Source organism: Sceloporus occidentalis, unplaced genomic scaffold (assembly GCF_023333645.1).
Source record: "Sceloporus occidentalis isolate IW3139 unplaced genomic scaffold, rSceOcc1.0.p SCAF_3, whole genome shotgun sequence".
NCBI classification, from domain to species: Eukaryota; Metazoa; Chordata; class Lepidosauria; order Squamata; family Phrynosomatidae; genus Sceloporus; species Sceloporus occidentalis.
Genome location: NW_028316983.1, coordinates 93387581 through 93407430, shown reverse-complemented (window position 1 = coordinate 93407430; position 19850 = coordinate 93387581). Strand labels below are relative to the sequence as shown.

The window sequence follows — 19850 nt, the reverse complement described above, 5'->3', positions numbered from 1 at the left end:
TCCCTCAGTGTCTTAAGGAGGCACTGAACAAGACTGTGGGCTTCCCCTGTTAAGCACTAGTGTAAAGAACCCCTGTGGGTCTGGCCTTTGCCCCCAAACTCTGTTAAAGAGCTCAATTAATTGGGACTCTAGTTATGTACAGCGCTCCTGGCTACTAGCTAGTTCCAGAGGCAAGTATCTGACTCACTTCCTCTGAGCAAGTTCCCACAAGCCCCTTAAGGGAGTAGTCAAAAATAAAGTGTAAAATTGAAGGAGATGTCCTCCAACACTGTGCCAAGGTGACCTCTCCTCTGTACTCCAAACCATCCTTGTCTATAAAAAATAAAAATTAATGTGAAAAGAAAAATCCGCACGCTGTTAGGCACGCGCCTCTACCACAACTTCTGAAGAATGACACTTCTAGCTCCTCCTCCTCCCAGTGACCAAAAGAAATGGTTCACACTTTTAAAATTTTAAGCTCTTACCCAAGCAAAGTAGACACAGAAAAAATTGACAGTCATTTTAGAAATGCAAGGAAAGGAACATTTTCCAAAAGAATGGGCCACATTATAAATGAGGGGCCATCATAAACTGCACATGACTTGAACGCACACAACAACAACAACAACAACCATATTGTGCTATAAATGCCATTAAAGAGAATACATTCTTGTAAATAATATTTATCATTCTATAATATCATACACTTAAGTAATAAGGTACCTGCAATATCATCCACAATTTCAGTGTATGTTCTTCGTGCTATATCAAGAAATTCATTGATATTAGGCTTTACTGCATAACACTTCTGAGTTCTCATATTCAGACAACCTTTTGTATATCTTATATCATCGTTAATAACAGTTTTTATCTTTTCAAGTATGATTCCAAATCTAAAACAATTATAAAGTATTGTTGAAATGCTATATATTTTAAACATGCTAATAACTGTCATATATAAGTTAGAAATGACTTGAAGGCACACAACAACAACAGTAACAACAATATACAACATAAACTCTGAATCCCAAGAATTATTTCTACTTAACTAAGAATTACTTAGTATTCACTAAGTGGCTGAACAAACCAGTGTTTAACACCGGCCTCAGGACAGAGTAGGGGTGTAGCATCTGCATGCCACATGCCCCAATGCTGGCCTGACACCGACATCATGCTGTGCGCCCAACTGCACAGCAGGAGACATCACAGCACTCTGTTGGCACAGCGTTTAAATGAGGCGTGCCAAAGGAGCACTTAAAAGCGATGGCAACAAGAGCACGTTTTTGCCGGCACTAAAAGGAGTGGCATTTTGCCATTCTTTTTAGCGCCAGCAAACTGCCAGATTGCCACGGCCCTGATTTGCCACTGAAAGGGGCAGCAGGACACTGCTCCAAAGGGGCAGTCTGTTGAGCCCCAAAGTTAAAGTTAAAATATGGTATGTACCGTATATACTTGTCTATAAGTCTAAAAATGTATGCCCAAAAATTGACCCCCACACCCCAAGTCAACTTATTTACAGGTCAGTATGGTAATGTGATAGCAGCTCTTACAGATTTCCCCATGTGGTTGAGAGAGCAGTTTCTTTTTCTCTTGAGCCAAGCAGAAAAAGTCCTGAGTGACTGATTGCTGTTAAACAGAGTCCCTCTCCCACCCATGCTGTCTGCCGCTGTCCGAGGAGTCAAGGGTGAAACCAAAGTTGAAACACTGAAGCAAAAAGACTTAATTAGTCTCTCTTGCTGAACACACACATACTGAAGGAGCCTCCAAGTTTTACCCTTGACTTATCCATGGGTTATGGCAAAATCTACAATTGTGGCCCCAAAACCTGCCATCAACTTATACATGAGATAAACTTATAGTCAAGCATATAAAGTATATTTTTAAAATATGTTATTGTAACAGCACTAGCAGCCCATTAGATAACTTTACTTTTTTATATATTTAATTTTTATAAAGTGTATTGACACAAAGACAATATATGACTACAAATTCCAACCTTACAAGTAGACATTACACAGCTACCTATTTACAATACATAACAGACATAACATAAAATGTTGTGATTTGACCATTGATTTTTCCTAAAAAAACACATAACATAAATCAATACTTCCTACTGTTTGGCTTCATCTTATTTCAAGCTATAGGTGTTACTCTAAATGTTAACCTTACACTTTATATTGTTCTTCTTACGACAAATCATATAAAATAAGATGCTACTTTATCATACAATTTCAATAGTATCGGTCATTAGATAAACTAAAATAGTTGTGGCTTTGTACTAGTACATTTTCTACACCTTTAATTTAAATTGTGTGAGTAAAATGACACATGGTTTTCCTCTTTTTGCCCTTTCTTTATACTGCATCTTTCATTATAGTTCTGGTTGCATTAATAATTACAGCATCCTAGCTTTAACTCCTTTCAGGAATAATACTATAGTTACAGGACTGTGATCCCTTGCCATCTCATTTTCAACAAATCAAAAATTGGTTTCCATTCTTTCTTAACACATTCCTCCATTCTTCCTAGTTTTCCACTTGTCATTACATCAAGTTCCGCTATATCGTATACTTTATTCAGCCACTCGTCCATACTTGGTACAGTATTAGTCTTCCATTGTCTTGCATATACAATTCTGGCATAGGAAAGTAAATGGAACACTAATTTTCCATGTTTTCTCCTCATTTTGTTATCTAATATGCCTAGTAACATTGTTTCTGGATGAAAGATTATTTGTATCTTTAGATCTTTTGTTATTATATTATATATTTCCACCCAGAATTTTTTAGCTACCTTGCATTCCCACCACATGTGGAAATATGACCCCGGATTATGTGAACATTTACAGCAATTTGGTTTAGACTTTTTATACATAAAAGACAGCGTCTGAGGTGAGAGACATTAGATAACATTACTAATGAATACGTAATCTGTTCTATGTAATATGTTCTGTAACTTTCATGTAATTCAATCAACTAATTCAATCAGTAAAATGGTTTAATTCAAAGGTCTTTATGCAAGGACATAAAGACTACTGAAGAAATACTGCCAATAATTCCAATTTTATTCCTTATTTTAATTAAATGTATTTAATTTTATAATAATAATAATAATTATTATTATTATTATTATTATTATTATTTGTATCCCGCCTCTCCCTGAATTGGATCGAGGTGGGTAACAACAAACATAAGAACAATAAAAATAACACACAAGCCACAAGTTAAAAAAAGCCACAAGTAAAAAAAAATAGCAAAACATATAAAATCCAATTCCCTGTCTCCCTCCCACCTTAAAATAGTGTTAAAAACAACAATTCCCAATAAAATACTACCAATAAAGTAGTCAATAAAATCAAGCACAATCACAGTCCGGTGGGAACAGCTATGCAACTGGAGAGTGAACATTCCAAGGAGGTCAATTTGGGAAGGCTTGCCGGAAGAGATCCATTTTTACTGCCTTCTTAAAGTCCTCCAAAGATGTTATATTATTGATAAAAATACATCAGTGTCATAGTAATGAATACAATGAAATTAAAACAGAAAAAATAATTTGAAGATTAATTTTTAAGTAAAAAAGTAAAACTTGTAATAAATATGCAACAGAAGACATTAACAGTAATACTGCTCAAGACAAGATTGTATTTATGATACAGTACCTGTTGTCTTCCAAAGAACTACAATAAGCCTTTAACAATGGTGTTTTATAGCTTTTTAATGCATCCTGTTAAAATTAACATAAAATTTATATTTTAAAATGCCCACAAATTTAATGAATTCTATAACTTTTAGTTTTTATATAGCACAGTTGCATACATACTTATTCAGAAGAAAATTCTATTGATTTCAATTATACTTCTCAGATAAACTGGACAGGATTTATAAACAATAGTCTTAAATTAAATGGGATTATATCTGAGTAGGGTGCATGGGATTGATTGTACTGTGGAAATCCTGAATCATTGTTGGGATGTAATGAAGGACTGGATGTAGGTGGCAAAAAATGCAGCTTAATCCAGATAAAACAAAAGTGATCGAGATTACAGACTATCATGGATGGGGTTACACTCCCACTAAAAGACCAGGTTCACATCTTGGAGGGTCTCTCAGTCCTAACATTACACCTGGGAGGCCAAATGGCTGCTATGGCTAAGAGTGTGGTTGCCCAGTTTTAGTTGGTGTGCTAACTGCAGCCGACTTCTTTGAAGGGCTGAACTGCCCACAGTGGTTCATGCTTTATTTATTTCTTGGTTATCCTGGGTCTAGTCATACCTCTTGATGTACTCTATATCCATCAGCCCTTGAAAAGCATTTAGAAGTTTACAGTTTTTGTTGTCAGACTGTTTAGAAATCATATATTACACCAATTGCACTGACTTCCAGTCTGCATCTAAGATCTCTTCCAGGTGCTCATTTTGATGCAGAAAGCTGTAAATTGTTTCAAAGATCAAGTCCTCTTACATAACCTTGCCCGCTGTTTCAGATCCTCAGTGGATTCTCTGTTGCATGTGCCAAGAAACAAGGTTGATGAATACATGAGACAGGGCTTTTTCTATACCGTATGGAACTTCCTTCCTGGTTCCATCCCTCTTGAGCTTCTGGAAAATTGGCAAGGCTTTAAATGGCCAAGGAGTAAGCTCTACAGTAAATTCTAGCCTACTGTATTATACAATTCTAGACATTGACACATTAAAAATGGTCAGACAGCTATGTGAAGATAAGCAAGAAATGAATAAAGTTAAGCATACACATATGTAGGAGTGGGCAGTTTAGGAATTTAATTTTAGCCTGAGTAATGAGTTGTTTTGAATATGGATAGTAAAGCACTTTAGAGAACAAAGTGGCATCTAGCCATCTATCTTTAAGCTAGTGCCTGCAGTTCCACAGGCCATACCACACTATATAGTTATAGCACTATGATTCCACTTTAACTGCCATAGTTCCATCCTATGGAATCCTGGGATTTGCAGTTTATGCAGGACTATTTAGAAGGCTCAGCCAGAGAGCTCTGGTGCTCATCAAACTACAACGCCCAGCATCCCACAAGATGCAGCCATGGCAGTTAAAGTGGAGTAATAATGTTTTACTTATACAGTGTGACAGAGCCCCACATCTGACCCTCTGTGATGGTGGCAGTGAAATGCAACAGATAGCAAATTACTCCTAAGGCTAAATAAAATAGTGATACAAAATGTTAGGGACAAGAAGAATCTCTGGTTTGAGATTCCTAGGATCTAGTGATAACAGTAATTGGCATTTATATAGAACATACCTTCAAAGGCTCCACAAGTTCCAGGGTATGCTTCAAATAAATTAAATTTGTTATCTTCGATTCAGATGCATTAAACTGTTAGAAAGCAAAGAAGATATACACTTTATCATGATTTTATTGCTCCTTTAACATAAAGTGGCCTAGATTTTCTTGTGTTTACCATTATTATTCCCTATAGTTCAGTTGTCACCCATATTTCCACTGCAGGTTTAATTAGAAATGTTAACTTATTTCTTTTTCTTACTGAACCACTCATTCCTACTTTTTCTAGGTTGGCACTGTTGTATCGTTATGATTCTCCTAGCCTTGATATCAGGTGATCCTATAAATGTCAGTTTTGAAGCAAAATGGAGAGCAACATGGAATAATAACAGGAAAAGAACAAGAGATACAGCCTCTAATGTCACTAACAGTAGATGCTTAATAATCCAATAATTCAAAATATTTTCCTTAGACGTACATAAATGGGCAGGATTGTATCTTGTAAGAATCGTACACCATTAAACCCTCACTGCTGCATTCTTTTGTAATTCTCTCTCCTATTCTCAAACTGAAACAATACAGAGCCACACAAAAATTAGGTAACCATTCTTGCATATTTGGGGTAGTATGCAGGTAAACAGAAATACATTCATTTGTAAATTATTGTGGGGGATGATGATTATGATTATGATTTTAAGGGCTTGAGAAGGCCCGGTGAGTATCTTGGGATATTGAGTTTATCAATCAGAAAAACAAGAGAAAAATAAAAAAGGAAAACAATGGCAGCTAAGAGGATATTGGACTTGAGCCTCTAACAGCTTACAGAATCGTGAAAGAACAAATCGAGAGAAATGGGTATGTGATCCATGCAATTAAAAACCTCCGCTTCATAACCATATATACAATGTACAGGATGTTTCAAGAGGAGAAAACAGAAAAGGATCATTTTTGCAGAGAACATAAAAGAAAAAGGGAGTGCTTCCCAAATAGTCTTCCATCCACTGTAAGTGAAACTCTGATCAGGAACATTTTTATTAGAGCTGGGAGATCTATTGCTATTTTGCAGTGCAGGGTTCCATTTGTTTTCTTCTGATATAGAACTGGAATGGTCCTATGACTATCATAGAGACAGTGAAAAAGCACCACTCATAGACAAGGAAGTGTATACCCTGTAAGGTACACAACTCTTGAAAACTAACCTCTCAGCGTCTTTACTGTACTGCTGGGGGGGGGGGGGCAAGGCAATATCATTTATCTATTTTATAGTTCTTTGTGGACTTCCCATTTCTATTAACATATTCAATGTGTTCTTTAAAAATTATTTAACTTAATGATATGAAAACCAAGATATAGCACCTGTAAGCTCTTAGGAGGAATGTTTCATTGGGAATCAGCATAAGATAACTGAGTAAATGCTTTCATAGAACAGGAATGTTTCAGCTTCATAACATAGGAAACTCTTGTTATTACTTAGCATTCAGAAACAGTCAGGATGCATTATTTATTTTTATAAATACTTTATATCCTACCATTCAATTTGTAAAAGCACATCTATGGCAGCTCACAACAACATAAGATATAAAATTACCAAAAATTGTAATTTAAATCTTGACTTTCAATTTACAAAACTGTATCTATGGCAGTTCATAAAAACATTATAAGGTATAAAATTACATTAAAAACAGTTTACTTTTCTGAATAGAATGGCTGTGCATAACTGAATTCAAAGACATAGGCTTGTTAGTTTGGAAAATCAGTATGCAAAAGGATCTTGCAGCACCTTTGAGACTAACTGAAAGAGACAAGCTGGAAGTATGACCTTTGGCAGACTTGAGTCTACTTCCTCAGATGCGCAGGCATTTGCTACAAGATCACTTTGCATACTGTGTATAAATGAATTAAAGTTAAGCACATTGTGTGGATTTTTAAAACCAATGAAATACATTTAAAATATTTTGAGAACAGAATAATGTAAAGCAGGTCTGCACAAGATATGGCCTGCAGGCTGTTTGTGGCCCACCAAAGGATTTTGGGTAGTCTGTTACAACTTCAAGGCGCCTCTACTGCCCAGTTTTCTCCTCAGAAAAAACCAGCTGGCGGAGGTGGAGGAAGAGCGAATGCATGCCCCTGAGCCTCCTCCACAGCTGGGCTTTCTCCTGGGAAAAAGTCAGCCAGCAGAGGAGGAGGAAGGGCAAACACATACTGCTGAACCTCCTTCACATCTAGGCTTTCTCCCAGGAAAGAGGCAGGCGGCGATGGAGGAGAACAAGCAAATGTTCACTCTTCTAGGTTTCTCCACTACTTGGCCTTCTCCCAAGGAGAGGGCTGGGCAAAGGAGGAGCAGGGTGGAAATAATTATATTATTAATAATAATAAGTAAAATAGTTTATTCATTAATTATACATTTACTTCAAAGGTGAGCTACTAAAAACCTATCAGCAGTCTGGAGAAGTTTAGCCTATTTTAATTTTGGCCCCTGCCTTCTGACAAGTTGTGATGTAAAGTATCTATTGCATTATATTCTGACATTCTATACGTTTAATATTGGTATCTTACAACTTCTGAAAATCTAGGGGATTTAGATGTGATTCCTATTCTGATCATAAATGTACACAAATTTAAAATGCATAATGCCATCAATTGTGATTGCATAATGCATCTTTCAAGGATCAGTTTTTCCCACAATAAATACTGAAGTGTGTGAAAAAGAGAAATAACAGCTATTCAATACATATCAATTAAAAAGTATTTATAAACATACCGTATCCTGTTTTGGAATTTGAACTAAAACCGAAAGTAGTTGTTCAGTGTCCAGGAATCTTGAAATAACTAAAAAGTCAAACAAATCATTCAGCTCAAACAAAAATAAAATAAGGCAATGTATTGAATTTGATCACATTGCTGTCCCTAGGACAGACAGAACAAACCTGAGTGGGACTAGTGGGGAATTACAAACAAGACCAACCAATTAAACCCCAGCTCTACTGGTTAGTGCTAGCCAGGGAGCAAGGTGGTAGTAAATATCTCCCTGGGCTTTTCAGCCAAAGAGACCCAGAGATTAAAACTGATAACTATAAGTAGTTTCCTTTGACCAAAAGCAGAACTGAAACTAAAATACATTTTCAAAAAAAGGCCCCTGTCTGCATGGGACAAACAGCCACTCATTGTCCTCTTGGCAGGGAAACTGGACAATGCAGGGCCCAATCCCTGAATCAGGCATGAACAGTCTGATAAGTCCAGCCTGTTCACAAACAATATACCTGTTAAAATGTACAGTACAGTATTTTTAAAAATCTGTTTGCTCCAGAGCTCTCCATTACACACAAGGAGACTGTTTAAAATGTGTCCTGCTGTGCCTCCTGATACTACCATCACATGTCGCTCACTCTGAGGTCAGAACAAGGTGCCCAGCCTTGTTATCAAGGCTACGCGCCTCATTTTGACCTCATAGTGTGCAGTGTATGGCAGCAGTGCTGGCATTGAATGGCACAGTGAGATGCACATGTAAACAGCTGCTTGGTGTCGAAATGGAAGGCCCCAAGTAATGGGGGTGGGAGAGGGGGAGACCGAGACAGCTTTAGGACTAGGATACTCCAGACTGCTCCCAGAATATCCAGGCCCATGCAGACACCATCTCGGTAACAAGTGAGAGCACTTTATTGTTACTTTATTGGGGTAATGAGTAAGAGATCTAGTTATTTTTCATGAATTACATTTGAGGCCATTTTAACAGGCAGGATGTTTTTAAGAGTTATGCCATAGGATACTAAGGGTAACTGACATAACAGGAAGCAATGGGAAAGTAATGAGCATTGAAAAATAACATGATGAGTCAACTGTTTTTATCATCATAATGAATAATAGAAACAGGTTGTTTTTCAAATACTGTAATAGTTAACAGAAAAAAATTATTTTGAAAAAAAAAACCTTTCCAAACTCTGGGGAGATCTATGCTGTTACATAGCATGGGTCTTTCTCCTTGTATAGAGAACAGCAGAATGGGAACAGCAGGGGCCTCTGCCATGACAGACACGCAACACCCAGTACCTCTCTCTCTAATATTACTTTATTAATGTCCCAGTCTAATCCATTCCAGCATCAACAAAAATTTCCTAAACTGCTTTAAATGAATTTGAAGCATCAGCATAACCAAGAGAGATTACTGTATAAATAAAAATATGTAAATGTAACATCACAAAATATATCTCTGACTATAGTAAATAAACATATTTACATCAATGTTCTCCTAAGCAATCAATGAACCATGCATACATATATAGATCAGCAATATAAAATTAAAATTAGTTTCAAAAGTTTTCAGCAGCAGTTATAGAAGTTTATTTTCAAGTGATAAAGCTGCATTTCTCATTCCTCCTTTACTCTAAAAGTCTCTCTATATAAGTAGCATTTTTTATATAGAGTTCATTTATATATTACTTTTATTTTTCAGCCTCCCTAACAGTCCCTTAACAGACATACTTTAATGACCGCACTATTGGCCTGTTACAGACTGCCAAAATAAAGCTGCTTCGGGTCTCTTTGGAGGTATGCTATTTAAATGATGCATGGGTCCTAAGAGTCTGGAGGTTGCACCAAAGCCACACTCCATTCCTAAGCACTGGAGTGCAGCTTTGGTGCAGCTTCCAGATTCTTAGGATGCATGCATCATTTAAACAGCATACCTCCAAAGAGACCCGAAGCAGCTTTATTTTGGCAGTCTGTAACAGGCCATTGTTATCTATAGAATACCATCATCTTTAGAAATCCCATCTGAGGGTGTTGCTGCCACCAGGATCCACACACTATCCATTACTTCTATGTTTGCATATAAGGCTGTTCTAGTTAGTGGCTCCTGCTTAGTGACCAGGCAGCATTCATTGTTATGTTAACTAATAAATGTAACTGTATTACATACAAGTGAAAGTACCCAGTTGATTAAAAAAATTAGTTATGCCACCATGTTCTTCTCTACCCTCCTTTTTCTTGCTTGCTCTTCTTTTTCTTCATCCACCCTGGTGCTTCTTCAACCCTTTTGTCACCTAAGCCTTCATGCTCATGGTTTTATAGCAGCTGGAATCAGTCAAGGTCATGTCTTCCTAGGTCAGGTGGAAATACACTGGGCAAAAGTCCAGGGTTGGGGTTTTCCCAGGATTCACAGCTAGATGCTCTCCAAGTACTTTCTGCACCTGAAGAGCCTTTATCAGTAAAGACTATTCCCTGCCAGGTGGAAATCAACCAGACATAATGGCAGGACTAGGGAACTTTGGGCCTCCACCCCTACCAGGAATCAGCAGATTTTCTCTTTTAAATTTCCTATAGTTAGGTTCCCAAATTTAGACAGGACATAACTTGGAAACATTACTTTTTAGACCACATCTCGGAGAATCCGTATCCAACTTTTCTAATTCCCCCTCACCTCTCTCTCCTATTTGGAGTAAAGTGCATGCAAAGTTCTCCAAACAACTGAGTAAAACAACAGTAGGATCTCTGTTGTTCCGTCAAGGGAACCCAGAAGAAGCTAGATTTAAGTAGCTAGGTTCTAGGAGCATACATAACAATTTGTAAGTATTGGGAAGAAATCTCAAGGTTTATGAGGTCTTTTACTTCCAAGAACCCTGGTGTTAAGTGGCAAACTCAACGTGGTACTTCAAGGCATGGTCAATTTCCTGAAACCTACTGTTAGCCTCAACTAGAGTTAGACCACTGAATTAAGAAAACTACCATAAGCACTGATTTATCAAGGTAGAGTCGATTCAATTAATTTATTCTTTGTTTATTAAAATAGGATTTAGGACAGTTTTTAATTAATTACAATCCACTAATATGTTTTAATAACAAAAGTAACTATCATAGGTAACATTCAGATGTTTTGGTTTTATGGTCCTAGAGCAATGATAGAGGCAGACAAACACACACACTTTTATATAGGTAAGATGTTACATGAATATTATTTCTTTCTTTACCCCAGAACATAAACACTTGCAGTTTCTTTCATTTTAGTACACTACTAACAAACTATTCAGCTATATAACAATCTTGCCTCATTCAGTCACAATCTCTGGTCTCTCTCCCCTCACCTTCAAACTCTGAATCTTATCTACCATAACCCTCTCATCTGCTTTCTCACATCATTTTTAATATTTTCCATTTTCATTCAGTCTCAGCCAATAACTATCCATATGCAAATTCACTTCACCTAACATTATACACCCGCTACCTAATCTCCATATAGACACTTAAGAACAAATTGCTTACCCATAACTGCGTAGGCTGTTTGAGGCCAAACCATTAAATCAGCTTTTATACTGTGCACAATTGGGCCCTTATTCTAATTTCTATAATTCTGAGGTAGTGCAATCCACATTTTTGAGGAGTATCCTTCAAGTGACCTCTTGAATTTCAAACACAATACTCCACTTAGAAGTTGACCTTCAGAAGAATGAAACTACAGTATGGTTTGCCATATTCAACTTCTGGCTGAAGTTGCTTTTCTCTCCTGGAGATGTAGTTTTCCTTATCCTACAGAGTACGTAGTTTCAAATCAAGATGGTCTCTAAAGATTTCCCAGAAGCTCCAGCTATATGGTCTCCCCTCTGGACATCTTATCTCAATGGATTTTCAGACATCTAGAACACCACTTAAGCAATACATCTTAGATGCTGAATATCAATATTAGGAGAACCAGCATGGTGTAGTTGCTTGGGTGTTGGAATAGGACTCTGGAGATCAAGGTTCAAATTTCCTCTCGGTCATGAAAACCAACTGAGTTACCATGGACAAGTCACACTGTCTCAGAGGAAGACAAAGGCAAATCCTTCTTATAAAATTTTGTCAAGAGAAGATGTTGCGTTCCTATAGAGTGGCAATTGATGCAACAAAGAATTCGTTCTATGCTGCACTGATTGCATCGGCGGAGTCTAGTCCAGCAGAGCTGTTCAAGGCGGTTAAGGAGTTAACTCAACTACCTTCCACCCTGAACCCTTTACTAGAACCCACTACAGCCTGCTGTGACGCTTTCAATGATTTCTTCGCTGATAAAATCTCTGAGATAAGGGCTGATCTTGACGTTGGCATTTCGGCAGAATCAATAAGAGAGATAACAAGTGACACTGTAAACAGGAGTAAACTGGATCACCTTGAGTTTGTAAATACCAATGACGTGGACAAGCTCCTTGGAAACGTAAGGAAGACAACTTGCCCTCTCAATCCTTGCCCTTCTTGGCTGACCGTTCAGGGAGGTGATGCAATAAAAACATCCTTACAGCTTATAATAAATGCATCCTTTCGGGAGGGAATATTTCCATCTACTCTGAAACAAGTGATGGTGAAACCACTTTTAAAGAAACCCTCCCAAGACCCCCTGATCAGAAATAACTATAGACTGGTCTCTTTATTACCATTCTTGGGCAAAGTGATCGAGAGGGCAGTGGCCTTCCAACTCCAAGCTGTCTTGGATGAAACCGATTATCTGGACCCATTTCTAATTGGCTTTAGGGCAGGTTATGGAGTTGAGACAGTCATGGTCGCCTTAGTCAGTGATCTCCGTCTGGGCATCGACAGGGGAAGTGTGACCCTGTTGGTGTTCTTGGACATCTCAGCAGCCTTCAATACCATAGACCATGGTATCCTTCTGGAACGCCTGAGAGAGTTAGGTATCGGGGGCACTGCACTCCAGTGGTTCTGCTCCTACCTCTCGGGTAGATTCCAAATGGTGAGGCTGGGGAACAGCTGCTCTCGCAAAAGAGAGCTGACATCTGGCATCCCCCAGGGCACCATTCTGTCCCCCATGCTGTTTCAAATTTACATGAAGCCGCTAGGTGAGATCATCCGGAGACATGGGGCGCGGTGTTAAAAGTACGCTGATGACACCCAGATCTATCTCTCCATGTCTCTGACTGATACAGTGACTAAGGATGGTATCTCTCCTCTGGACACCTGCCTAGGGTCAGTAATGGACTGGATGAGGGAAAACAAACTCAGATTGAATCCAGAGAAAACAGAGGTACACGTGATAGGTACCCCAAGTCCAGGCAGGGAAATTTGCCATCCAGTTCTAGACGGGGTCACACTTCCCCTAAAGGACAAAGTTCACAGTTTGGGAGTACTCGTGGATTCATCTCTACAATTATCATCTCAAGTAGATGTGATGGCCAGGAGTGCTTGGTACCAGCTTCGGCTGATACGCCAACTGTGCCCCTACCTGGACCAAAAGGACCTTGAAACTGTGGCACACACACTGGTAATCTCTCATTTAGATTTCTGCAATGCGCTCTACATGGGGCTACCTTTGTACCAAGTTCAGAAGCTTCAACTAGTCCAAAACGCAGCAGCCAAGTTGGTCACCGGAACTCCCAGGTCAGACCACATAACACCTGTGTTAAAATCTCTACACTGGCTACCAATTAGCTTCCAGGCGCAGTACAAAGTGTTGGTCATTACCTTTAAAGCCCTATATGGCTTGAGCCCGAATTACTTGAGGGAACACCTCTACTGGTACAATCCGCCCCACACTCTCAGAACAACTGGGAAGAATCTACTGGTTCACACAAAAGTCAGACTAGTAACTACTTCCCAAAGAGCATACACAGCTATGACTCCCACGCTTTGGAACAATCTTCCGGAAGAGATCAGAAGGATTCCAGTTTTAGATGCCTTTAAGAAGGCACTAAAAACACACCTCTTCCGGCAAGCATACCCCCCTGATCTCCTATAAAATCCGAAGAAAACTTCACCTCAGGAAAAATTAAGATAACTTTATCACAGGATGTATTGTCGTTTACATATTGTACTGTCATACTTTGTTATTACAAGGTTTTAAATTGTTTTTAAATTGTAATTTTAGACATTTTGTAATTTTAGATATGAGTTGTTGAAATACTGTTGTAATCCCACTTCGATCCATCGGAAGAGGTGGGAAAATAGAAATAAAACTTCTTATTATTCTTATTATTCTTATTCTTATTATTCTTTCCTGCCTCTTGTAATGTGATATTAGGAAAACATGCTGTCAGCCTCAGGGAGATCTTAGCTATGCTTGTCTTCTAAAGGCTATGGGTTTTCCACTACAATCTACAGTATGGGGCACTGTTCTTCCACTATATCTACCCATCCATGGTGACACACTACCTCCACAAAAGACAGTGGGGCTGCTGTTGGATGAGCCTTTTGAAGTTGAATTCACAGGATCTGTTACTATAGGTTCTGGTTATTTATCATGCAGTTTGAGTGATTTTGCTATCCTTAGCATTTTCTGTGCAAAGGATGAATATCATCGGATAGCGAAGAAGGATTCTCTGATCCACTAGTTCTTAGGTTGTTGATGTTGAAGCTGAATCATTTTCTGCCCCTAAGAATCTGAATGGGAAGTCTCTGCAGATTCCTTAAGTGGTTGTTCTGACTGATAGTTGCTGTGATTTCCTGGATTAGGTACCTTCACAACTTGAGAAGTTTGAATTGCTGGAGGATGACTATCCCAAACTGAATGTGAGTTAGGTATGATACTCAATTGTGAACCTGACAGTGATATAACAGGCAGGACCACATCTTGTTAAAGTTTGAGACACAATTGGTGCCTAAGGGGCTGTGCTGACCATTCCTAAAGAAGGGCTTGCAGCCGCCTCCAGCTTGCCTGGATTGGGGCCACAGCAACTGCACACAATGGCCCCAATCGGGCCTTTCCAGGGTACGATAGCTGTGGCGCTGGAGCTTTAAGGTACTCCTTTGGTGCTGCCATCGTGTGGACACCAGAAGAGTGCCGTGATGCCATGAGCCATGTGGAGCGACATGCGGCATCATGCTGCCCTGGGGCCAGAGTTGGAGTGTGCATCATGTAGATGCCATGCCCCGACTCCACCCAAGGCCGGCCTTAATGGCCGGTATGCACAGCCCCTTAGTTGCTACTGTTGAGGCGGATGGCTGAGTGATCTGTTCCACTGGAAGACGCTGCCAAATCTGTGGTAATGTTAAACATGTCAAAATCAAACCAGTGAGTCTCACTCTAGTTAAGTACACTATGGATGGAAATCTATAGGGATGTTATCTTCATATAATCTCTGGCTCACTATAGGGAAGTTATTCATGATACTCCTAGGACCCTGTGGTTAAGGACCATCAATATAGTATCTAGAGGGGGATCTTCTATAATGATAATGCAAGGACTCTCTACTCCTTTCAATATATGGTCCAGTGAATGATGAAAGTACTATCTTCTTCCTCTTTAAGATCTGTGATATCTATCTAGAAACTGGGACTTTCAAGACAAAAGGCTCTGTGAATATGTCAAGACTAAAAGCTCTGGTCCCTGCAGCAGGATCAATTTACATGTTACCTTGAAGATGGAAAAACATTAGCACATTTATGCATATAATGAAGTACTCGTCAAAAGGTGAGAGCCCCTTTGTGGATTTGGTAAATCTCTTTTTGGTACCAATGAGCTAGTGGCCATCATATCACGTAGTACTTCTTTTGGAGTACGTTCCACAATCTCTCCATTTAAAAGGAGATTTATTGATTTAAAAGGTGGCTGCATCAGGGGATATACCTAACAGCTCTTGTTCAGCCTTCTTGAATACTAATACTGGAGATTTAAGAATGATAGTTTCAAAGGTGGCAGCTACCAAGATTAATGACAGCCCTACACGTCAGTCCAGACTGACACACTGGATGCTGAGGAACCCAAAGACTGAATATGATGTAGTCTTGATCGAGTTTTCTTAAACTGAATGTTCACTGACTGTATTGAGGGGTTGAATTGAGACCATATCTGCTATTTGGATAGCATGAAATCAGGAGGACCATCCACATCATTAAATCCATCTTTTTCTTATGTAGCTTCTGTTCTTCTTCTTTCCAAGATCCAGGTGAACCACCCATAGAAGTGTGAATTGGCTTGCTCAATTCTACTCTTAGTTTGGTAGAACATGGACATATCCTGGTGTCTGAGAAGACAGAAATGCAAACAATACCACATATGCTACATTTCCCTCAATACTGAGGCTGTCAATGGCACTGATGCTTTGTAGTTTGTAGATGGTAGCTCAACAGATGCTGGTGGTCCAGAGCAGATATAGTCTGCTCTGCAAATGCAAATGGTCCATAGCAGCTATAATATGCTCTGCAAATGGTCCATAGCAGCTATCAGTTAAGAGTGTAAACAAAAGCTCAGTAGTACAAAAACACTTTCAGTCTGGAACAATTAATGTTACATGCCTGCATAGTTAATGCCTGACAATGAGAACACGTTCCATGTCATGCTCTTTCCTGAGACACAAGAAGTACCAGGACTGACTGCTTATGGGACTTTCCCTCAATACTTAAAGTTCCTTTTTGGAGCCTTAAACCTTTAAAATGGTGATTGTGGAACCAACCAAAACATAAAATTGAATGATGACAAGATAATACTCAAACATGTTAGTCAAAACCAAGTATCTGTCCAATTGGTCTATTAAGCATGCTGAAGTAAAAAAATTCTGGAGAGTGTGTCCCTGTTGATACTGATGCTGTGGTGGATGATAAAACAGTGGAAGCAAAAGCAAGAACCAGCCCCAAATGTGCATTTTGAGGAGAATCAGGCTGCTACCAAAACAATCATTCAACTGTAAAATGTTCCAAATGATGTATTGCACAAGTGCAGACAATCCTTATGTGCCAGTCACAGACACTATAAAGAAGAACCTTACTTGCCATATAATACTATACAGAGACACAAATAATGTTTGTAGTTTAAAATATACCGCACCACATCACCTGATTATGAATGTGTTATTTTAAGGACTGCCATAAACAAAACACAGGGGATTAATAACTAGATCACCACATCCTCCGTTTACTTCAATAAACTCTAAATTTTATTGGAGTAATTATACTAATGAAGGTAAGCCTTTTTCTCCCATAGTGTTTCATCAGTGTTTTCATCCCCCACTGCAGCGTAGTCTTCCAGGAGGACAAATATGGGAGCAGCACTCATATCTAAATTTTTCCTCAGTTCAATAAGGTTGCAATTCTGTATCCTCATAACTGGCAGTAAGCCTAAGTAAAGTTATTTCCTAGGCAACATATAGGATTGTATGGTAAGAACAGTTTGCTGTGGTTTGTTTGCAGAGATAGGCGGGGTACAGACCGCCGCTTTGCAGCGGTCTGGCACCGCCGCCAGAAGGTCCGCGGGGGAGCCGGAGCCTTCAAACGGCCCGACTCCCGCGCGGACCGAAAAAAGAAGCTCCAAAATGGAGCTTCTTTTTGCGTCGCGTTTGCGACGTAGCGAGGCGCCAGGGGCGCGCTCGCTACGTCAGCAGCGGCGCGACGCGTCTGGACGCTGTGCGTCCGATGCGTAAAGATGGCGGCGCCCATGTAGAAGGGGCGCCGCCATCTTGTACGGACGGAGTCCGTACTAGACCATGGGGCGTCTAAAAGAGACGCCCCTTTTTTAAAATGGGACGTCCGGAGGACGTCCCAAATGTCCGTGTAGAAAGCCCCATAGTTTAAGGAGGAAGAGTTGGGCAACTTTTCCTCAGCATCACTCTTCTGCTTCAATCAAATTTAGTTATCCTGTGCCCACATTAAAGTTGCAATAAATACCCTTTTAATGATCTAATCATAATCTCCTGCATTTGACCTAAATCACAGTTATAAACTGAGACTATTCTAATGATGCATTCATCTTCTCAACAGTTATGGGAAACACAAGTATGATACTTTGACCAATTTTTTAATACCAGAAATATTTTACCCCTTTTACAAAGCAATATTTGATTACCTGACTGAAGACCAAAAAAAAGTTCCTCATCCTGAAGAAGCTCTTGGACAGAATCCAATCTTGTGTTAATGGTATCAGCATCAACCAGAGGCTCTAGAATATTAGATCTAAGTCTTCTGCTTCCCCCTGGTGTTTTAGTATAGTTCAAAACACCAAAAAGAGTGTGGCCATTCCTTTGAAGACAGCACACACAAAATAAAGCCAATTTAATTGTACACATTATTATGTAAATTCATTTTTTACAACAGATAATGCATATGCACAAGTCACACTTCAAGGCTGGGTAGTTGCTCCTTCAATCTTTTTGACAATAAAAAACACCTGTATTCCAATCCAATATAGCCATCAATAGCAAATATCTATTGATGATTTTCAGGCTCAAGTGCTTGTAACTAATAGCATCCTGTTTTCAAATACTTCCAGTTTTACTGCTTCCAGTTGATCACAGCTGGCGTTAATCTTAATTCCTTCTGTGCCCATTTCTGTTCCTATGGGTTGGTAAATAAGTACTGCTGCTGATTCCTTCTCATTTGTTCTATTCATTTTTATAGATAAATAACATTCAGTGGGAAGCAATAAGACACAAAAGTTTTTCAAACAGGAAACTTCTCACTGACATTGAAAAAAAATCATGATAGGACTTACTTCTGAATAAAGAACAATCCTGGCTATGGGGAAAATCAGTGCTGTATGACACCACATTATATTAATAGCACAACTCTATGCATATTTATTCAGAATGAATTCATCTCTATTAACTGAGCTTTTAAAAATTAACATTATGGAGATAGCATCTAGCCTGCTTCTTTCAAGGTCTCATCTGTGAATGCTTGCACCACAAGGAAAAGCATGAAGGGCCAGCCATGAATAACGTTTCACATCAAGTACACTCAGCACAAAAGCAACTTGGGGCGGAGGGGGCAGGAGCAAAGACGATGGCCTGCTACAAAGACCTGTTCTAAACCTGCTATTTATGAGCAGAAGGCTATCAGTGCAAGAGAGAATTCAGCAATTATTATGCAACAAGTATATAATAAAACACTTTCAGCATATAGATATGCATGTGTTAAAGATCCAAGCTGTGAATATTGCCTATTAGTGTGTGATTGTAAATACATTACAAAGCTTTGTTCAGATGAATAAATTTTATTTCTCAGTGAAAAGGAAATAATTTACTCAGACTGTTCCAAATGAAAGTGTTGTGATTAGAACAGATGAACAAGTGAGAAAAAAATTAACTGATCATTTGCACAGTATATCATTTGTTATCAAGAAGCAGACATGTACCAGAATTGTTTGCTTCATCAAGTGAAATAAGAATTGGCTTCACAAAAATTTACATTAGCAATATATTGAACCTGCTGCCACATTTACCATTTGTTTCTGTAGTGGGGGCAGGAAGAAAGAGAGGTCAAGCTAAGATAGAAACAAAGCACAATTGCAACATCAACACCATGTTTCAACCAATTTGAAAATAGACCCAAAGGTTTAGAAGGCATCCCTAGGGAAGGGAGTCAGAGATTAATTGGGCAATCCTATGCAAATCTGATCCGAGGTATGCCTCACTGAGTTTAGTGGGACTTACTCCCAAGCAAATGGGGTAATGAATCAGAAAAACAAAGCAGGAGACAAAAATAAATGAAATTGTTCCTCCTTCACCTTTCTTAAAACTGGAAATATTTAGATTTTCTTCTCTCGTTTTTTTAATAATCAGAATGGCCTATATTGGATACTGGCCTGAAAGACAGTATCAGGGTGGAAATCTTGTGACCTACTGGTTGCACAGATCACCAGAAAGGTCTGTACTGTCCTTGGGACTCCTTCCAGACCCCCACCAACCCCCCTAATATTACAATATCAGGAT

At 39.0% G+C, this 19850-nt stretch overlaps 1 protein-coding gene across 1 annotated transcript in view; it reads right to left on the bottom strand.

Moving 5' to 3' along the window:
• The window catches only part of MSH4 (mutS homolog 4), a 61703-nt gene that overhangs the window by 19094 nt on the left and 22759 nt on the right, over positions 1-19850 (bottom strand). Inside the window, exons 7-11 of the mRNA XM_089515467.1 lie at positions 17987-18159; positions 7997-8064; positions 5254-5328; positions 3641-3705; positions 703-872 (exon numbers count right to left, since the gene is read on the bottom strand). Coding sequence (XP_089371593.1) covers positions 703-872; positions 3641-3705; positions 5254-5328; positions 7997-8064; positions 17987-18159 — 551 coding nt within the window. The remainder of the gene's footprint in view (positions 1-702; positions 873-3640; positions 3706-5253; positions 5329-7996; positions 8065-17986; positions 18160-19850) is intronic.